The sequence below is a fragment of the Lepisosteus oculatus genome, chromosome 18, assembly GCF_040954835.1.
Source record: "Lepisosteus oculatus isolate fLepOcu1 chromosome 18, fLepOcu1.hap2, whole genome shotgun sequence".
NCBI lineage: Eukaryota > Metazoa > Chordata > Actinopteri > Semionotiformes > Lepisosteidae > Lepisosteus > Lepisosteus oculatus.
Window position 1 is genome coordinate 14,185,214 of NC_090713.1, and position 19,714 is coordinate 14,204,927.

Below are 19,714 nucleotides of genomic sequence, written 5' to 3' on the forward strand. Positions count from 1 at the left end.
GTGTGTGCGTGTCCGGTGATGGACTGGCATGTTCAGGGTGTGTGCGTGTCCTGTGATGGACTGGCATCCCGTCCAGGGTGTGTGGGTGTGTGTACGCGTGTCCCGTGATGGACTGGCGTCCCGTCCAGGGTGCGTGGGTGTGTGTACACGTGTCCAGTGATGGCCTGGCATCCCGACAAGGGGGTGTGTGGGTGTGTGTGCGTGTCCTGTGATGGACTGGCGTCCCGTCCAGGGTGTGTGTGTGTATGTGTGTCCAGTGGTGGACTGGTGTCCCGTCCAGGGGGTGGCCTTACTTTGTGCCCTGTGCTTCTGGGACAGCCTCTGAGGTGCTGTGGCCCTGACGAGGAATAAGCATCTTTCTGACACTTTCTAAATCTCGAAGAGCCGCGCCGCGCTGCTGCAGTGTACCGGCCAGGACCGGTCTGCTGCCCTTCAGAACAGGACTTCCTCCCTTGCCACGTACCTACGACCGCGGGCATCACACACTTAATCTTGGACGAGTCGGAGGCCCAGGGGGGGGTGCAGGTGCAGAAGAAGGAGCCCCTAGTGTTGACGCAGGCCCCGTTGGCACACAGCGACTCGTCGTGGCACTCGTCCACGTCTGGTGGCACAGAACAGCGCCCGATCAGGGCAAGCTCCCCTCTTCATCGCGGCACCGCAGCAGGGAAGACCCAACTCTCGTCGACTGGGGGGCAGGCCTGCATCTCAGGCTACCCGTGACCCCCAGCTTAGTAAACGACGGTGGGCTTTTAAGTGACGTTTCAGAGGCGTGCCCAACACCAGTGTTTTGTTTTTTTCAGCTAGCCTAACCTTGCTCCTATACAGCACATAGGTGTTCAAACAGAGATCTTTGACACAGCTTTTAATCATACAAACAAAAAACGACATGGCCAAACGTTTTGCCCTTTCAAAAGCCATTTAGCTGGGCGGAGTGGTTGGCCTTGCGGACTGGGGTGCTGTCTGGGTGGAGTTTACATGTTCTTCATCAGTTTGCACGAGTTTCCTCCTATAGTGCAAAGACATCCTGGCTGGGGGGTTAAGCAGCTTTGGGAAAATTGGTCCTGGTCTGAGTGTGTGTCTGTGTCTGTGTGCGTCCTGTGATGGACTGGCATCCTATCCAGGGTGTACCCTGCCATGTGCCTGTCGCCTGCTGGGATAGACTCTGGCCCCCCAGTGACCCTGAATTGGATAGAGCCGTTAGCAGATGGAAGAATGGCCGGAAAAGCCCTTTAATTTGCGAGAGTCCGCAGCACAGTGCCAGCTGTACCTGTTGGTTTACGCAACGAAGGCAGAAGAGAAAAAATAAAATCTTCGTCCCCTGCATGATCGCCCCAGACGCTCAGACGACAAGACAAGAAGAAAGGCTTGTTATCCGTCTCTCTGACTGGACTTGTCAACGCTCTCCCCTGCTTTCCCAGTTACTATCATTTCCAGGTATGGAGACCGAGACCGGATAATAGCTGAGCTACAAACTGCATTGCCTTCGAGGAACGCCCGGAAGGGAAAGAAAAAAGCTATTTTCCTTTTCGGAATCAGAAGTTCACCTCATTGACCGTTCGCCTAGTTAACTAGTTAACGATTTGGCTGTTGTGACCTGTGCGGTAGTGAGTTGTTCGTTTTTCTGAGGACGTCATCCAGCTGTTTCTTGAAAGATGTTCAGCTTCAACCACATGGCTGGGCAGCTTGTTCCACACTCCCACCCCCCTCTGTGTAAAGAAGAGCTTGCTGTCCTGACTGGAGGATCCCATCCAGCTGTTTCTTGAAAGCAGTTCAGCTTCAACCACATGGCTGGGCAGCTTGTTCCCCCTCTCCCACCACCCTTTGTGTAAAGTGGTCCTGACTGTCTGGAGGATCTCATCCAGCTGTGTCTTGAGAGATGCCAGGGTATCGGCTTTAATCACATGGCTGGGCCCCCCTCCCACCACCCTTTGTGTAAAGTGGCCCTGTCCTGACTGGAGGACCTCACCCAGCTGTGTCTTGAGAGCAGCCAGGGTAGGGGCTTCAACCACAGGGCTGGGCAGCTTGTTCCAGACTCCCACCGCCCTCTGTGTAAAGAAGGGCCCCCTGTTTTCGCTTTTAAATGCGTTCCCACACAGCTTCCACTTGTGCTCTCTGGTTTGGGTTTCACTCTTCAGTCACTGACTGGAAATCAGCTGCGCTAAGGAAAGTCGGGGATACCTCAGCCCAGCTCTGGGGTGCTCAGGCAGACAGGAGCCTGTGCTTGGGAGCAGGCAGTCAGGCCAACCAGCAACCAACAAGCTCGGGATGATGGGATGATACTCTTACTGGCTGAGCTGATCAGCTACCACTGAGGTAAACAGACTGTGCCATTGGATTGCAGAACGACTGGCCTTGCGTGAGACGTGTTTGATTTGATCAATGAAGGGAACTCGTCTCTGTCTTAATTCTATTGGAACCATTTAGGGGCTTAAACAGCAAACGTTTCTTCTGCAATGCTCCAGTGATTAACAGGGCAAACTCGCCACCGTTGGATGTCTGCTCCAAAATCTGGAAAAATATTACCCCTTTTTTTATTTTGTTTTCCCAATTTGGGGTTTTATTCTGGAGGGCTAAGAAAACTGTCCCAGGACCTGCTTTTATAAAGCCTCCCGCAGGATCTGTCTTTGTTCTATGAGTTTCAATGTTTGTATCCGATGGAGGAGATGAGGACAAGCCCTGGGAAAAAAAACTCCGGCACTCCACACATGCTAGAACTTGCCAAACTGACTTTCGAAGAAAGAAAACGGAATGTTGTTTGTTGTTTTGTTTTTCTCATTTCTGTGTTGGCTGTTCATTTTTAGTGTGTGTAGTGAGACAAACAAAAAAGCAATCGGATGGTTCAGACCTGGTGCCCAAGGAGTTCCCTTGAATTCAAGCCCTCAACCGGGCCTCTGCTGTCAGAACTTTCCAAGTTACAGGGGAGCTGCAACACCATTTTTAAATTTTGAGGTTAGAAAAAGTCGGTAGTGATGAGTGCATTTCAAACTACGGTGAAAGTAAATTGTGCACAGTAACTTGTAAAACCTCCTGTTTTCATCATTTCCAGGTCTGCTCAGCGCCATGTTTCTGCGATTCAGAACGAGGCAGCAGGACTTCCGGTGAGGTGAAGCGGCCCTGTGACCCTGTAAACAAGCAGGCTTGTGGATCCAGCTCTTCTAATCCAGTAGAAATACTGCTCTTCTTTTCCAGACGGTTTCACTGACAAACACTGCTCACCGGTTAACTCTGCCTGCGGATCACGCTGGAACATTTCTGCAGTGAAATGTCTGCTGCACAACCTGTACTTGTTCCCTCGTACATCTCAGTACATTAGTCATCACAGGGATTAGTGAGCAGGAAGGGCCTCTTCACATCTCTGTACATTAGTCAGTACGGGGACTAGTGAGCAGGAAGGGCTGCTTCAAGTCGCAACTCTCATGAAATCTCGACAACATGGCAACCTTACAGTACTTTCACAAAGTTCATGATTGTAGACTTAATTTGGAATTTGTCTTTTTTTCTAAAACGTCAATGAATTGATTGCGTTACGAGATTTGCTAAACGGGTGTGAGACGTTAGGACTGCACCTCCCCTTATATGATCAGCAAGACGTATAAAGGTGGAAACTGCCTCTAGACTGCGGAGAGTGGGTGACGTTTGAAACAGTTTTCTCTCTCTCGAGCCTCTTTGAGGTAAAGGCACTGTTTGGTACCTTGTTGAGAAACCGCTGGAGAGTGAGAGTTCAAACGAATTGTGGCATGAAAGTGGCCCTTCCTGCTCACTGTACCCCTGCAACTGTAAGCAAATGAGAAACATGGTCTCCTAACAATGTTAATTATTATGAGTGTGTTTTAGTCAGTCGGCAGCTTGCTCTTTTATTCCAATGCTTTAAAGTACCTAAAAAACGTGTTGCCTTGTACGCGCCGGTTTGATGAAAATATTTTACTGCTAATATCGTAGTGAAATTCGCTTGGTCTAAAGAATGTTTACAGTGTTAATAGGGCTGTTTTTGCATCAATGACAGCAATATGGCGTTACGCATACTTTGAAACTTTGTCTCTTTTTGGATGTAAACTGGAGCTTGTACACCTGCCCGTGTACTTGGTAGTTTCATTGTGGTTTTACATGCATTCATCACTGCCAGGCATCATAACCCCGAAATGTAAAAATAGCTCTGCAGTTCCCTTTTAAGATGACCTCTATGCGCCCTCTTGTGGCTTTGGGTAGAACTACCAGCTACATCTCACCTACCTCTGACTAAGGCTCAGACAGACACCACAATAGAGAGAACAGAATTACCAATGCACTCCAGCAGGTTACTGTCGTAGTAGAAGCCTTGCTGACAGTAACACTCATACCCAGGCTGTGTATTCACACAGTGGCCTTCTTTACAGATCTCTTTCTTGAACAGCACACACTCGTCGATATCTGCCAAGACACAGAGAGAAACCAAAACACCCAGCAGGAATGAGACAAAGCATTCCTGTGAGAAGAGAGAGCCTGAAACTGCACCTACTGTGTGCCAACAGATGCCCATGCCCTCAGGAGAGCTTACTCCCCTGCTCAGTTTGGCAAAAACCATTAAGATATGTTTAATAATAATATTAATCGACTCAAAGCTCTTTACAGGTAATAGGGATCCCCTCCACCACCAGCAGTGTGTACCCCCACATGGATGATGTGCCAGAACGCTCCCCACACCCCAGCTCTCAGTGGGGAGGAGAGCAGAGTGATGGAGCCAGTTCAGAGAGGGGGGTTATTAGGAGGCCATGATGGGTAAAGGCCAGGGGGGAAATTTGGCCAGGATGCCAGGGTAACACCCCTACTCTTTTCAAGAAACGCCCTGGGATTTTTAAATGACCACAGAGAATCAGGGCCTCATTTGTCTCATTTGAAAGACGGCACCTTTTTACAGTCTAGTGTCCCCGTCACTATGCTGGGGCATTAGGACCCACACAAACCACAGGGTGAGCGCCCCCTACTGGTCCCACTAACACCTCTTCCAGCAGCACCTTTATCTTTCCCAGGAGGTTTCCCAGTCAGGTACAGGCCAGGCTCACAGCTGCTGAGCTTCAGCTTTTGTTTGAATACAATTAGACTTTGCATTTTCCACCACAATGCTGGAGAAGGGTGGCTGTTGTTGTTGACAAGCAGTTTATTGAAGCACTTATGCGGAGAAATTAAATCTGCAGGATCTCTATAGTGCACTCCAACAATCAACATGTCGGGCACATTAATTACATTAAGTAATACATTTTGTGCTGTCTAAGACAAAACAAACAAAACAGCTTGTTTTGGAGGGGGAAGTTCAGCTGTATAACAGAAATAGGGGTGTGTATGTATCTCTTGTTTTAGCGAGAACCTACCTCTGTGCGCTGGCAGCCCATACTCTGTGATGCTCTCCTCGATGTAGAAGCCTCTTCCAATCGGACACAGGGAGTGGAACTCCGCTGCGGAAAACAAGCATCGGAAAGGAGCTTCAGGGAAAGAACACGACGGTGTCACAGTTTAAAGCACTGTTTCGCAGCGCTTGGGCCCTGGGTTCAGATGTGGACCTGGGGTGCTTGTCTGGGTGGAGTTTGCATGTTCCCCCTGTGATCATGTGGGTTTCCTCCCACAGCCCAGAGACGTGCTAGTAGATTAACTGGCTTCTGCCCTGATATGAGTGTGTGTATGTGTCAGTGTGTGCCCTGCGATGTACTGGCTCTTGCTGGGATAGGCCCCAGCTCCTCTGTGACCCTAAAATGGAAGAAGCTGTTTAAAAAAGGATGGAAGGCTCATTAGGGTTCACACTGCTGGTCCAGATGTACACCGTTTTTTTACTGGTTACACACACCTTTCCATAAGTGAATTGTTATTTCACCATTCTATTATTATTATTATTATTATTATTATTATTATTATTATTATTGTGTTCCAGGATGACTGAAACAAACACCTTAGACCGTTAGACCGTTCCCTTATGTCAAGCTAGCAGGCAGCACAACGACTTTCTCTGAAACTAGATGCTGGAATTTATATTCTCCAGATCCATATGTTCTTCTGCCTTGTCCTGTGCTGTGCCTGTCCTCGATCTATTCATGAGAACACTGAGGGTATGCCTGTTCATACAAGCAGGGTCTCAATGTCTGCAAAATGAATGATTTAGTCTGTCCACTGGGGGGTTTGGGCTGGAATCAGAGCAGAGCTGGATAAAAATGAGACAAAGGTTGCTCATTTCAATGTCCAAATGATCTTGCACAGAAGATATGAATCTGAGATGAATCTGTAGTAGTTTCTGAGCTGCCCAAGTACCAGCAGCTCAGCCTGCACTGGAATGGACGCTCCAGGTTCTGTGTCAGCTGTGTGGGGAATGACAGTTTTATTGCCCACTTCATTACAGTGGGGCATGCTGATCACAGAGCAGAGAGAGAGAGAGGGATTCACGTTGTTTATTGTAGCTGATTACTACACATTTGTGATTGCTGTTGTTTGTTTTAGTTGATCAGTATTATTTTACTTAACTTAAAGCCAATGCATTAGTGTTTTGTTATATAAGAGCTTTACTTATGTCTTTTAAACTGAGTACTATACTATAAACTGCAGTAGATTATGTGGTGGTATAAATGACTTAGACTTAGTTGTATGTGAATCTGGCAACCGGCGATGGTTCTCTGCACCAAACCTTCGCGAATGTCTAGACCCTGCTATACCATTCTTTTTTATGTGACTGGGGTGACTGATCCTGCTCAATGATGAACAGAAGTTTAAATAGAAAGAATCACGACTAGATCTAATTTAGCAAAGTTAGAAAGCTTTGATACTGCCTAGCTTCAGAACCAATTTAATTAGGCCTCATTGCTTAGTATCAGTCTCTTATCTTTTTGCACGTTATTGGTGGAAATAAACCTGCACTGACGTTTGAACTGATAAGACTGAATTTAATATATTTCCCCATTCATTTTAAAGGCTTGTTGCAAAACTGGACACACACACAGAAGTGGGCTGAGTTAAGGGTGGGGGGAGTAGACGGTCGTACCGGAATTGTGGACGGGACAGGGGTAGATCTCGCACCTGTCCCCCCAGCCCACCCCGACGGTGCAGCAGCATTCCTGCTTGGTGATGTTGACGGCCAGGACACTGTCGCAGAATACTGTGTCGTCCAGGTTCAGATAGCACTCCTTCTTGTCGTCGTCGTCCGTCTCGATCTCTGCAGAAGAAAACAGGAGCTTGTCATGCTGGCACCCCCCCCCATGGATCACCACTGAGCCCCCCAGCTAGCATTGCCACAGCATCCAGAGGAGTTTCTACTGGTTGCAGGGGTTACCTGATCCGACCGGAAGCCTGTTCCACCTGTCCACCATTTACGACCCAACCCATCTCAGGTGGAGCAGGCTTCCTGTCGGATCACGTAACCCTGGCAACCAGTACCTTGGCAGTGCTCTGGGCTCTGTTATAGAATTTTGCCCTGAACCACAGCTGAGTTCCCAAGCTTTGTGTTCCCTCCCTTGTGTTACTCTATTGGCTTCCTAGCCTACCTTTGTCTCAAATTCACCTTTCCACTTGTGCTTCGCTCTCGAGTCTACTTGGATTTCATTCTTCCTTTGTTAGACCACAACTCTGGACTGTTTGCTTGCTCGTATCCACTGTGCTGCATCCTCGAACCGCTGCTTTTCCCCCCATATAAGCAGCGGCCACTACAAAGCTGGCTAGCTTGCCTTCACTCGTGACCTCCTTGTATAAAAGCATGTTCTCCAGCTGCCCATGGTCTGAGCAGTCCTTGTTTCCTCTTGCAATTCTGTGCACTCAAAGCAAAGGTCTTGGTTTCAGAAGGAGAAGATTTGTTTCAGGGAGTCTTTAGCACTGGATCTGGTGAGGATCCTTTTAGCGGGGTGTAGCAAGGTGCCTGTTTATTCCACCCCAAGCCACAAGAGAGCACCCATGTCTTCTCAGTTCTCTGAATGTGGTTCCTCTCTTAGTGAGCAGTGGTACGGAAACAACATCACCAACAACCTGCCAGCTCATGTTTCCTGTTAGCGGGTGGAAAATCCAACATTAGATTTCCAAGCTTATCGCTTTGAAACACACAGATCCAATGCATGATGAATTCCCAGCTAATCACGTTTAAAGACATGGATCGATTCAAATGCTGATCAGTTACAGAGGTGATTTTAGAGAGCTGCGATAAAAAAAATCTGCAAACACTTCTTCTCACAAGGACCAGACCAGGGTTTTGAGCTTACTGCTTTCTTAAAGGTGTAATGAAATCTGTACTTGGATGCTGGGATCAGGGGATTTTAAAAAGCAGGGATACCTGAGTGTGGCTCAGCTGATGAAAGGCAGATCAGAGGATGCAGGCATTCCTCGGGTGGTTTAGATCTGGACAGCATCATTGCGACTGGGATTCTCCCCAGAAACCGGGTTACACCACAGGGAGAGCATGGTTGGGGGTGGGCCTTATCCATAGGGAAGCAGCTCCTGTTGCTTGCAGGGTAAGTGCTAGCTTGAAGTGAAGACAGCTCCTCAATTCAGTGCTTCGCTCTACCGGATTTGAAGGCTGATGGTGGCCTGTTTGTTGAAGGACATCAAGAGGAGGTCTTTATCATTCCTTTGGAATTCCAATCCATGACTGTTAGTATCTAGGTATAACAGACCCTCCTGTCATGTAGCCTTGTGGAGGATTCACACACATTAAACCCATCTTCTCTCAGATATTTATATGGGAGGTACTTACTAAGTTTCAGACCAACCTGATATCTTACCCTTCCTGCCCGAGTTAGGTCCTCAACCTTCGCTGTTCCACTTTCCCTGTTACATCGTGATTAAATAGATTTTTAAATCACTGGCAGATCCTGTTTGGCCAGAGGACAAGACTTGAACTTCGGTCATCTGGCAGTCAGAAACAGCAATCTTCAGTTTTAATTTTCCTCTTTACTTGAACAGTCTCCGTAAATGCCCCTTGTTGTGCCTAACCCGAGATATCACAGTTCTATCTCCCTGGGTGTGGCCACTCTCCGTCTGGTTTTGTTCTCCTGTCTGACGAGAAAAATCAGCTCCCTTAAGGTGCTACTGAATCCTCTCATTTCCATGTGAGGAATGCACCCCGAGACACTTCTTTGATTCTCAAGAGTTGACACGTTGGCCCAGCTGTATGAGCCCAGCTCATCACTGCACTCCTTCATGTCACATCAGGAATGCCCGACAAAGCCGATAACTGTCGGTTACACCTCTCTGCAACATTCGGCTTTTTGATGACCCGGCCACTCCGCCATGCCTTATGGGATGGGTAGCACCGAGTGATGATGTCATGTGTTTCGGCGGGTCACCGCTTAACCAAATCGCCATGAAGGCCCTGGCTGACTAACATTCCTCCTACCCCTTTGGCAGAATGCCTACTGCTCAGGGAATCCCAGCTACAGCAGACCTAAGACCAAGGTTTGATTCAGCGTTGTCTGGGCCTAAGGACTCATGGTGTGTTCCGAGTGAATACAGTTACTGGTTGAGTCCTGGCTGCAAAATAAAGAAACAAAAGCCGAAGAAACAGCGGGGAAGGTGGCAGGTCTTTTTTCGCAGATCACAGATGTAATCTACCTTCACAGCTGTGCTTGTCCTCTGAGCTGATGAAGCCCTCATGGCACAGGCAGATATAGTTGCCCTCCACATTCTGGCACAGCCCATTCGGCTGGCAAAGACTCCTGTCGTGGGCGCACTCGTCGATGTCTACGAGGGGACAGAAATAACATGAAGGCAAGGCTGCCAAGATTTCACCTTTACTATGACCAAGAATATATATAAATAAAAAACAGTTTTCCTCAAAGCTGATCCAGACCTTACAAGCAAAGGAGGCAGAGAGTCTACGTGGCGCCGTCCTTCGGATGAGACGTTAAATCGAGGCCCTGACTCTCTGTGGTCATTAAAAATCCCAGGGTGTTTCTCGAGAAGAGTAGGGGTGTTACCCCGGCATCCTGGCCAAATTTCCCCCCTGTCTCTAAACATCATTGTTCGGCCACAGAGCCGTACAGATCATGGACTGGAAACCGGATACGCATGGACCTTGTTTCAGAATATATTAACGCAGTTAAAGATCTGTACTAGGCTGAATAAAAACTCATTCCATGCTGAAAGGGAAAGAAAAGAGACAACGTTTCGGCTGTGGTGTCTTCTTTGGGTGTCACATACACCTTTACCTGTTCCTGGACAAAAAGCAGTTGCTACGCTATGGAGGGTTTAGGATATTTCAGAAAGCCGCACAGTGCGACAGGAGTTCAGGAGGCCTCCAGTCACTGGACAAAATTTTGCTACCAGAAAGACGGCCTCTTTTTTCCTGGCTTAAAATCCAGCAAATCAAGCAATTACTCTCCCCCCCCAATTAAGACTAAACTAATTTTGTATCAATCCCAAAGTCAGCGCTCTTAGGGGATCAACAGAGGAGACCGGACCAATGCTGATACAGTAGTTAACAAAGAGAAGAAAGAAAAACAGGAGAAGGATCAGGACCACAAGAGACCAGACCTCAACTGACAGACCGTAAGAACAGAACACCAGTTAATCTGAGCACTAAACTCTAGGCTTTAGGTAAGGGACTGCTCTCTTATCAATGTGTAAATACCGATTTCTTATAGATAGATAGGACTTTATTGATCCCGAAGGGAAATTGATGAGGGATCAATAAAGGGAAATAGTGGATGATTATATGTGTGTAGCTTTCGTCTCTCGCTTGTTTAGTGATGTCAAGTTTGGAGTCGGGAAGAGGTTCCCCACTCATTTAGCGTCCATTTGAGGAAGAAATTTAGTATTGAACAGGATCTTTACTTTATAAAGAACGACATCCCCTATTTTCCTATATACAGTATCCGATAACTCACACTTTTATTAATATCTAAACAAAATAGATGTAGATGTTGTGCTTTGGGGTCTGTAAATTATCGCAAGCAAATATTAGTTTGTTTTTTTTACATTTGCTGCCTGGTTTCTTCGCCCTGCCAGAGACAAAAGAAATCATGTGCCGATAAGCCTTCCCGTTTCTTCATTCCTGATCAGAGGGAATGTGCAGTTCTTAACTTTTTAAGGATTTGCTTGACAGGCAAACCTTAGCCAGCAGCCCCATTTTAATCTGTTTCTCTCTTTTGTTTTTTGAATCACTACCACGTGACGCCCTACATGAAATTATTCACACCCCCTAACCCATTACGATACCTTCTGATGGACGATGAGGTTCCAGAAAACAAGAGCGGGAAGGGAAGTTTTATTTGTGCTGGAAAATGGCGGGCTTTCACAGGAAATAATAATAATAATTGCTTACACTTATATAGCACTTTCCTGGACACTCTCCTCAGAGCTCTTTCCAGGTCATGGGGATCCCCTCCACCCCCAGCAGTGTGCAGCCCCACCTGGATGAGGCGCCAGTCCGCTCCCCACACCCCAGCTCTCAGTGGGGAGGAGAGCAGAGTGATGGAGCCAGTTCAGAGAGGGGGGTTATTAGGAGGCCATGATGGGTAAAGGCCAGGGGGGAAATTTGACCAGGACGCCGGGGTAAAACCCTTACTCTTCTCAAGAAACACCCTGGGATTTGTAATGTCCACAGAGAGTCAGGACCTCGGTTTTACGTCTCATCCGAAGGACGGCGCCTGTTTACAGTCTAGTGTCCCCGTCACTATGCTGGGACATTAGGACCCACACAGACCGCAGGGTGAGCGCCCCCTGCTGGCGCAACTAACACCTCTTCCACCAGCAACCTTAGTTTTAACCAGGAGGTCTCTTCATCCAGGCACTGACCAGGCTCACACCTGCTGAGCTTCAATGGGGTGCCAGTTGTGAGTTGCAGAGCGATATGGCTGCTGGCTTGAAATGAACATTTGGATTGGGACATGCTTTCTCTGCTGCACTACAATCACCGTGTCGGACACTAAGCTCAGGGAGACGGGGCCCCTGTGCCCGCTAGTGTCACTGGTGATTATATCTCCTGACCAATGGCAAGCACCAGCCTACCTTGGCAGAGACGCCCACTGACCAGCTGGAAGCCCTTGGGGCACTCGCACCGGTAGGAGCCCATGGTGTTGATGCAGCGGCCCCTCTGACAGTTCGAGGGTCTCTCACACTCGTTGATGTCTGCATGGGGAGGGGGGAGGGGGGGGGAGAAGCCAAACCTGTCAATCTATCAATCAATCAAAGTTGATTTATCAAATGCACAAACAATACAGCATGCAGCAGTAGTTGCTGGCAATGAAATGTATTTTCGACATGCTCAAAGGGAGTGGTATAAATCAGAAAATGAAAGGTTACATAATAATAGATAATAATGCAATAGAAATGGAATAAAATCAACTCAAGACAGAGCTCAATATACATAGAGCTGCAATGCGTCCAGGGTGTATGCAATACATTATGTCTAAGTAGTGCAGCAGGCCGAATACAGTGAAAACTGTGTGTCAATGTAGCCATTACAGGTGATTTGCTGAAGGTGACTGCAGCTCGGCTATTTAGCAGTCTTATTGGAGGTAGAAGCTGTTCTGTAATCTGTTAATCCGGATGGTAGGTAATAATAATAACAATAATAATAATAATTGCTTACACTTATATAGCGCTTTTCTGGACACTCCACTCAAAGCGCTTTACAGGTAATGGGGATCCCCTCCACCACCACCACCAATGTGCAGCCCCACCTGGCAGCCATAGTGCCCCAGAACGCTCCCCACACATCAGCTATCAGTGGGGAGGAGAGCAGAGTAATGTAGCCAATTCATAGAGGGGGATTATTAGGAGGCCATGATTGGTAAGGGCCAATGGGAAATTTGGCCAGGACACCGGGGTAACACCCCTACTCTTCTCGAGAAACGCCCTGGGATTTTTAATGACCACAGAGAGTCAGGACCTCAGTTTTACGTCTCATCCGAAGGACGGCACCTGTTTACAGTCTAGTGTCACCCGTCACTGTACTGGGGCATTAGGACCCACACAGACCACAGGGTGAGCGCCCCATGCTGGCCCCACTAACACCTCCAGCAGCAGCCTCAGCTTTCCCAGGAGTCTCCCCTCCAGGTACTGACCAGGCTCACACCTGCTTAGCTTCAGTGGGTTGCCAGTTGTGAGTTGCAGGGTGATATGGCTGCTAGGTGTTATACAGTCACTACTAGTGTTATTTCACAAGGCCTATAGCAAGGATGTTTGTGTGAGAGTAATAAGGAGTCAGACCACAGCACCCCTATTCTACCGATAATTGCTTACACTCTACTCAGAGCTCTTTCCAGGTCATGGGGATCCCCTCCACCCCCAGCAGTGTGCAGCCCCACCTGGATGAGGCGCCAGTCCGCTCCCCACACCCCAGCTCTCAGTGGAGAGGAGAGCAGAGTGATGGAGCCAGTTCAGAGAGGGGGGTTATTAGGAGGCCATGATGGGTAAAGGCCAGGGGGGAAATTTGGCCAGGACACTGGGGTAACACCCTGGGATTTTTAATGACCACAGAGAGTCAGGACCTCAGTTTTACATCTCATCCGAAGGACAGCGCCTTTTTACAGTCTAGTGTCCCTCGTCACTATACTGGGGCATTAGGACCCACACAGACCGCAGGGTGAGCGCCCCCTGCTGGCCCCACTAACACCTCTTCCAGCAGCAGCCTCAGCTTTCCCAGGAGTCTCCCCTCCAGGTACTGGCCAGGCTCACACCTGCTGAGCTCCAGTGGGGCTGCCAGCGGTGAGCTGTGAAAGGAAAAGGGTCCCATCTACCTCACTGACTTTCTGCTTTTTCAGACTTCACCCCTGTCTTTATGATCAGGTCAGTTTAATCTGCTGCAGGTCCCCAAACTACCTGCTCTGGGTTCCTCACTGGAACAGCCAGACAAGAAGTTTTCCACTGAGACCTTTAAAGGATCTTAACATCCTTCTCTACAAACAAGCTGCTCAACTCCCATTACTATAAACTGTCTGATTTCCCATCTTTTTCCTTCTTAGTCATTTTCAAGCTCCTTGACTTCTCTTTTAGCTTTTTTTTGTAATTTCTAACTGTGAGGTTTTGCGTGACGTTAATGATCCCCGGCCTCAAAGGAACATCTTGCGGATGACCGAATCCCATTGGTCTGGAACAGAGGAATTTAATTTCTCCAAGCAGTGCGTTTTTCTAGTTGAAGCGGTGCAGTTATCCTACGTAAATTTCATTTGTGCCCAATTTTTTCACGGGGCTAAGCATTTTCAATTCAACTCCAAATACTTTATTCATCTCCAGGAGGGGGTAATTTAAGCCGCAGGCATGCAACAATGACTCATTCCACATAAAATAACATTACTAAGAAAATATCAAATAAAAAACAGCCAACAGACCATAGAAAAGTTGCAGGTGGTGCTTTTGCCTGTATAGAGTACCCGGTACCATATGGGGTTGGATTCAAACTGGGCCCAATCCTCCCGGCACAAAACTGGCGCCACATCCACAATGCCGACATGCACTGCAGATCTTGAGCAACCCTGGGAGGGACGTCACCCTTAAAATATCATGTCAAGAGGGCTCATCGCACCCCGTTATTAATATACTGTATACTGTTGCGTAGTGTCAAAGAGTATACTGTATACTATACTGTAAACAGGCGTCGTCTTTCAGATGAGACGTAAAACCGAGGTCCTGACTCTCTGTGGTCATTAAAAATCCCAGGGTGTTTCTCGAAAAGAGTAGGGGTGTTACCCCAGTGTCCTGGCCAAATTTCCCCCCCTGGCCTTTACCCATCATGGCCTCCTAATAACCCCCCTCTCTGAACTGGCTCCATCACTCTGCTCTCCTCCCCACTGAGAGCTGGTGTGTGGGGAGCGGACTGGCGCCTCATCCAGGTGGGGCTGCACACTGGTGGTGGTGGAGGGGATCCCCATGACCTGTAAAGCGCTTTGAGTGGAGTGTCCAGAAAAAGCGCTATATAAGTGTAAGCAATTATTATTATTATAATTATTATTATAAAGAGTCAGTTTTGTAGGACATGCCCCAGTGATCTCACTGCTTTGACAGTGACGTTCCTGGCAAAGACGTGCAAACCACCCCCACCCCCCCCCCCAAAAAAAATCTCCACTTCTTTTCTTTAAAAAACACAAAATAAATGAACCGAAATGGCTAACTGGCCATATCAGAACTAGAAATCATTTTGGAAACAGTATTAAAGTGACATGTTGATACTGGGTGCTATGAAAGGGAAATTAATTCTAATGCTGTCAATGCTACAGCTTCCCGGGGCAAAATACGGCACCATGAAATTGAGGAGATCTGTCTTTTTCTTGGAAAACCTTCTTGATGGGACAGTCTGCATCCTCACCCCCATCTTTCTTTGTACAACTGTCTGCTAGAGGTCAGATGCGCAAAACCTGCACTTGAAATTTGCCAGCAGCCATATCACCCTGCAGTTCCCCACTGGCAGCCCCCCCCCCGAAGCTCAGCAGGTGTGAGCGTGGTCAGTACCTGGAGGGGGAGACTCCTGGGAAAGCTGAGGCTGCTGCTGGAAGAGGTGTTAGTGGGGCCAGCAGAGGGCGCTCACCCTGCGGTCTGTGTGGGTCCTAATGCCCCAGTATAGTGAGGGGGGACACTAGACTGTAAACAGGCGCCGTCCTTCGGGTGAGACGTAAAACCGAGGTCCTGACTCTCTGTGGTCATTAAAAATCCCAGGGCGTTTCTCGAGAAGAGTAGGGGTGTTACCCCGGTGTCCTGGCCAAATTTCCCCCCTGGCCTTTACCCATCATGGCCTCCTAATAACCCCCCTCTCTGAACTGGCTCCATCACTCTGCTCTCTTCCCCACTGAGAGCTGGGGTGTGGGGAGTGTTCTGGCGCACTATGGCTGCCGTCGCATCATCCAGGTGGGGCTGCACACTGCTGGTGGGGGGAGGGGATCCCCATTACCTGTAAAGTGCTTTGATTGGAGTGTCCAGACAAGCGCTATATAAGTGTAAGCAATTATTATTATTACTGAAATTATTTGATCATGAGATACAGATGTTCTCTAGGTGAGAATTAAAAAGAGATTGTGTCGGGAAGCTCAGGGCTGGTGCCACAGCTCGTTAATCAAGAAAGTTCTAAAACAAAGGAAGGAGGCATACTCACACGAATAATTTTTTTCCACAAGTGAACATCCCTGACTAATACAAGCTCTGAGTGTGTGGCTCATTCTTCCTTTTTAATTCTACCTTGCTCCTGGCTGTTGTCCTAACTGTCTTCACAGACATGGTAAGGGTGTAACACTAGTTAAAGTGCGGGATAATATTCTGAGTGCAACAATAATATTGATAGACAAACTTGAACAATTTCGGACAGTGAAATGTTTTAATCTGATGATGCACGCATACGTTGAATACCCCCAATGCATTCCTAGTTTTAATCTGATGATGCATGCACACGATGGTATCAAAATCTCCAGAGATGTCTGACTTTTATGGGTTTACAGTCAAAGACTGCACAAGACGTGTTAACTAACATAATACACCATTTCGGTTCAGTACAAAATGTTGTTCAGGAATGTTGTTCTACTGTTCTGTGTGTGCTATAACTTCTCCATATGACCTCTCCATTGATAATGCATTTAAACGAAAAAAACAGTGTTGGTGAATTCTACATGCTATAACCCACAATTAGCAGTTTTCCAAGCAAACTGGAAAAGTATCTAAATGCAATGGGCTGATGTCCGGTTATGATCGCTTGGAATGAAGCGAAGACTTTTACCTCTATTTGAATGGGTATTGTAATGGGTGTTGCTTTCACAGGTGTTTTGCTTCTGAAAAAGAAATTTGGGCTCTAACTGCGCTCGTAAATCTGGGGATTAGGGTGTCTATTGTCGGGACTCGTGCTTTCTTTCTCCCAGGTTATTTAGGCAGAGCTCTGCTGAAACGGGGTGAGAACGGGACAGGGCAGAGGGAGGCCTACCTTCGCAGTGGCTGCCCTCCTGCGTGGGCTGGTACCCGGGGTAACACTGGCAGTGGAAGGAGCCTTCGGTGTTGATGCAGTGCCCGTTGGCACAGAGCCGGGCATCCTCGCACTCGTTGATGTCTGTTGACAGGGAGCACAGTGGTGGTGGTGGGGGTGGGGATGGGAGTCACGGGCTAGCACAGACCATCACCACGGCGAAGGGGGGGGGGGGGAGTGGGCGGATCTCACCTCGGCAGCCCTTGCTGTCGGATTCGGGGACGAAGCCCTCGTGGCACAGGCAGCGGTAGGTGCCCACCAGGTTCTCGCAGTGGCCGTTGGGGCACACGCCGGGGGTCTGGCACTCGTTGATGTCTGCAAGATTCCAGCAAGGCGAGGGTTAACCCGCCTGTTTCCCCCCGCCCCCCCCATGATTCCCTTCACCCACCCCGAAGAGAAACGTCAACCAGCCAAAATGTCAAGAGATCCGAGTCCAAGCCACCTGCCAATCCACCACATCAAACGCAGAACCACCTGGAAACATAACTATATTTTCTAAAAATATAGTTATATAATAATACAAATATTTTTAGCATATTTATCTCTTTTATCTTTAAAAGAGGCTTCTTAAAGCACTTGACAGTAAGGGGAAGAAAAGCACACAGCTGGAGGAGAGAGCAGGATTAGACAATTCAAAAAAAGGTTTGGAATACAGCAGGAAAGCAGAGGGACAGACACAGAACCCGTTAAATCAAACCCTTCTGAAGGAGAAGAAGCTGTGAGTCTGGATTTGAGGGAGTTTAGAGAAGGTGGCTCTCCGATATCCTTGGGGAAAGAACTCCAGAGCTCTGGAGCGCAGCAGGAGAAGACCCTGTCATCCAAAATATTTACTTAACATTAGTTTGATTTAAATGTATATGGAAATGTTTCAAATATACATACTAGCATGTACAAAATTATGTAAAATTATGTCTAAGACATTTAACATTAATGTCAGTTTTCATGTCTGAAATGTAAGATTAAAATGTCTAAAATTTAACGCTAGTGTTTCTACTTTTCTGCAGTATACTGTAGAACACTTATATTTTCAAACGTTTTTTTTCATATAGATATAGGTACATGTTTAATACTGCTGTGCTTCTGAAGTGTCCCTCTGCAGACATGTTCCTGCCGATTTTATCAGCGATTGTCAAATTGTGAAAAATGAGGAGATCTGACTGGTTACTTGGATAAGTGCCTGTAAGACAATAAGGATGAAGGGTGGAATGGAACTGGCCTTCCTTGAGGGCTGGAGTCGGCCTATCCTGATAAAAACCGTCAATCCACTCCAATCGTCCTTGTCGAAAGAGCAGCCCATTTGTGATTGATTAAAATCATCAGGAAAAATAGGATATGCACCTTCCAACTGAACAGGATAATTACTAAATTAAGCACCTTACATTGGGCTTTTATAAACATTTTCAAATGCTCCATGTATTTTGACATGTATACGTTATAAGTATATTGACTTCAGTGGGACACTTTTCCGATCAACAGTGCAAAGGTGCTTCTTTAACTGGCAGAGATTAAGCAAACAGTGATCAGGAATAGTCTGTAAAAATGGTGGCGATGCACAGTGTTAATCTGCAGGAAAATGACCAGCGTAGACAGTTTATTCAGTACGCTGGTTTATGTTGTGCAAACTGTTTTTTGGCATCTCCTTTTAACCTACTCCCAGAAACATCAGCTGAATTGATATCTAATCCCACTAATAAGAACATAAAAACAATCCAAGTGAGGAGATTGGCACTTTCGCCCCGTTAGGTTAATGAATCCCAGGATCTCCTCCAGCTGTCTTGAAAGAAGCCGGCATGGCTGGGTAGCTTGTTCCACGCCCCCACCACCCTTTGTGAAAAGCAGCGTCTCCACACCCGGCACTGGGGAATAAGAGCAGCCCTGGCCCGGCAGACTTTGCAATAAATGTACTGTGGTAGGAACACTAGAGTCAAAAAGCCCCGAGATTATTATCAAGGGAAACGTGCAGAGGCAGTGTCTGGCTGAAAAAGAAAAGACCCTTAATTTATGAAGAGAAAGATGAAACCGTCGGAAGAGCCCACACCATGTTTCAGACAGCTCCCAGCATCCCCTCGAAACAGGCCACGTCTATTCTACAGAGGAAGGAAACAATGTTACTGCACGTGCAGGCTGCTCTGCATTCCCCTGGAGAGAGAAGGTTATCCAGCACCCTGCCTCCTCCCTCCCGCTGGATTGCACTCACTGGCCAAAATATTAGGAACCCCCTCAACGGGTTCGGGCTTCGGCAGCAGGAACAACCAGAAATGGACTCGAAACACTTGCCGCCCGATGTTCCCCCGCAGGATCCCCTTCAGTCCAGGTTGTGAGGAGTGGGGAGTTGGACTGCCGGCCCGCCTGGATCCCGCTGGGGATCAAAGTCCGTTTTACCGCTCCTCGAGGCCCAACCACACCTTGCCGGCCACCGTGGGTGCACGGCAGGGCCCGGCCTCCTGCAGATATACCCTTCCCGGATTCGCAATCCAGTCAGGTCGAAGCCGGGCAGAGCGGGGGACGTCACCAAGCCCGAGGCTGGCATGTGCGGCGGTCCAATTAGCGCCGTGCCGGACCAGGATGGCGAGACGAAATCGAGCGAGCGAGCGAGCCTCTCCCTGCCCCCTGCCCAGCTACCCACTCCCCAGCACCCGCAGCTCAGCCTGCTCAGGGTAACACACCGGAGCCAACGCTCCAGGTTCTGTGTCAGCAGTGCTGGGAATGACAGGCCGGAGACGACTTTGCAGGCTCTCTGACAGTTTTATCCTTCATTACAGTGGGGCGTGCTGATCACAGAGGCAGAGAGAGACTGCAGGCATCCGCTGCACAGCAGAGGAGGGATTCATGTTC

General features: G+C 48.1%; 1 protein-coding gene across 1 annotated transcript in view; it reads right to left on the minus strand.

The window, feature by feature from the left end:
• LOC138223996 (latent-transforming growth factor beta-binding protein 3-like) overlaps window positions 1-19,714 on the minus strand; it is a 50,930-nt gene that overhangs the window by 16,550 nt on the left and 14,666 nt on the right. Inside the window, exons 6-13 of the mRNA XM_069180183.1 lie at window positions 17,072-17,194; window positions 16,841-16,963; window positions 11,947-12,066; window positions 9,550-9,678; window positions 6,998-7,168; window positions 5,346-5,429; window positions 4,279-4,407; window positions 464-601 (exon numbers count right to left, since the gene is read on the minus strand). Coding sequence (XP_069036284.1) covers window positions 464-601; window positions 4,279-4,407; window positions 5,346-5,429; window positions 6,998-7,168; window positions 9,550-9,678; window positions 11,947-12,066; window positions 16,841-16,963; window positions 17,072-17,194 — 1,017 coding nt within the window. The remainder of the gene's footprint in view (window positions 1-463; window positions 602-4,278; window positions 4,408-5,345; window positions 5,430-6,997; window positions 7,169-9,549; window positions 9,679-11,946; window positions 12,067-16,840; window positions 16,964-17,071; window positions 17,195-19,714) is intronic.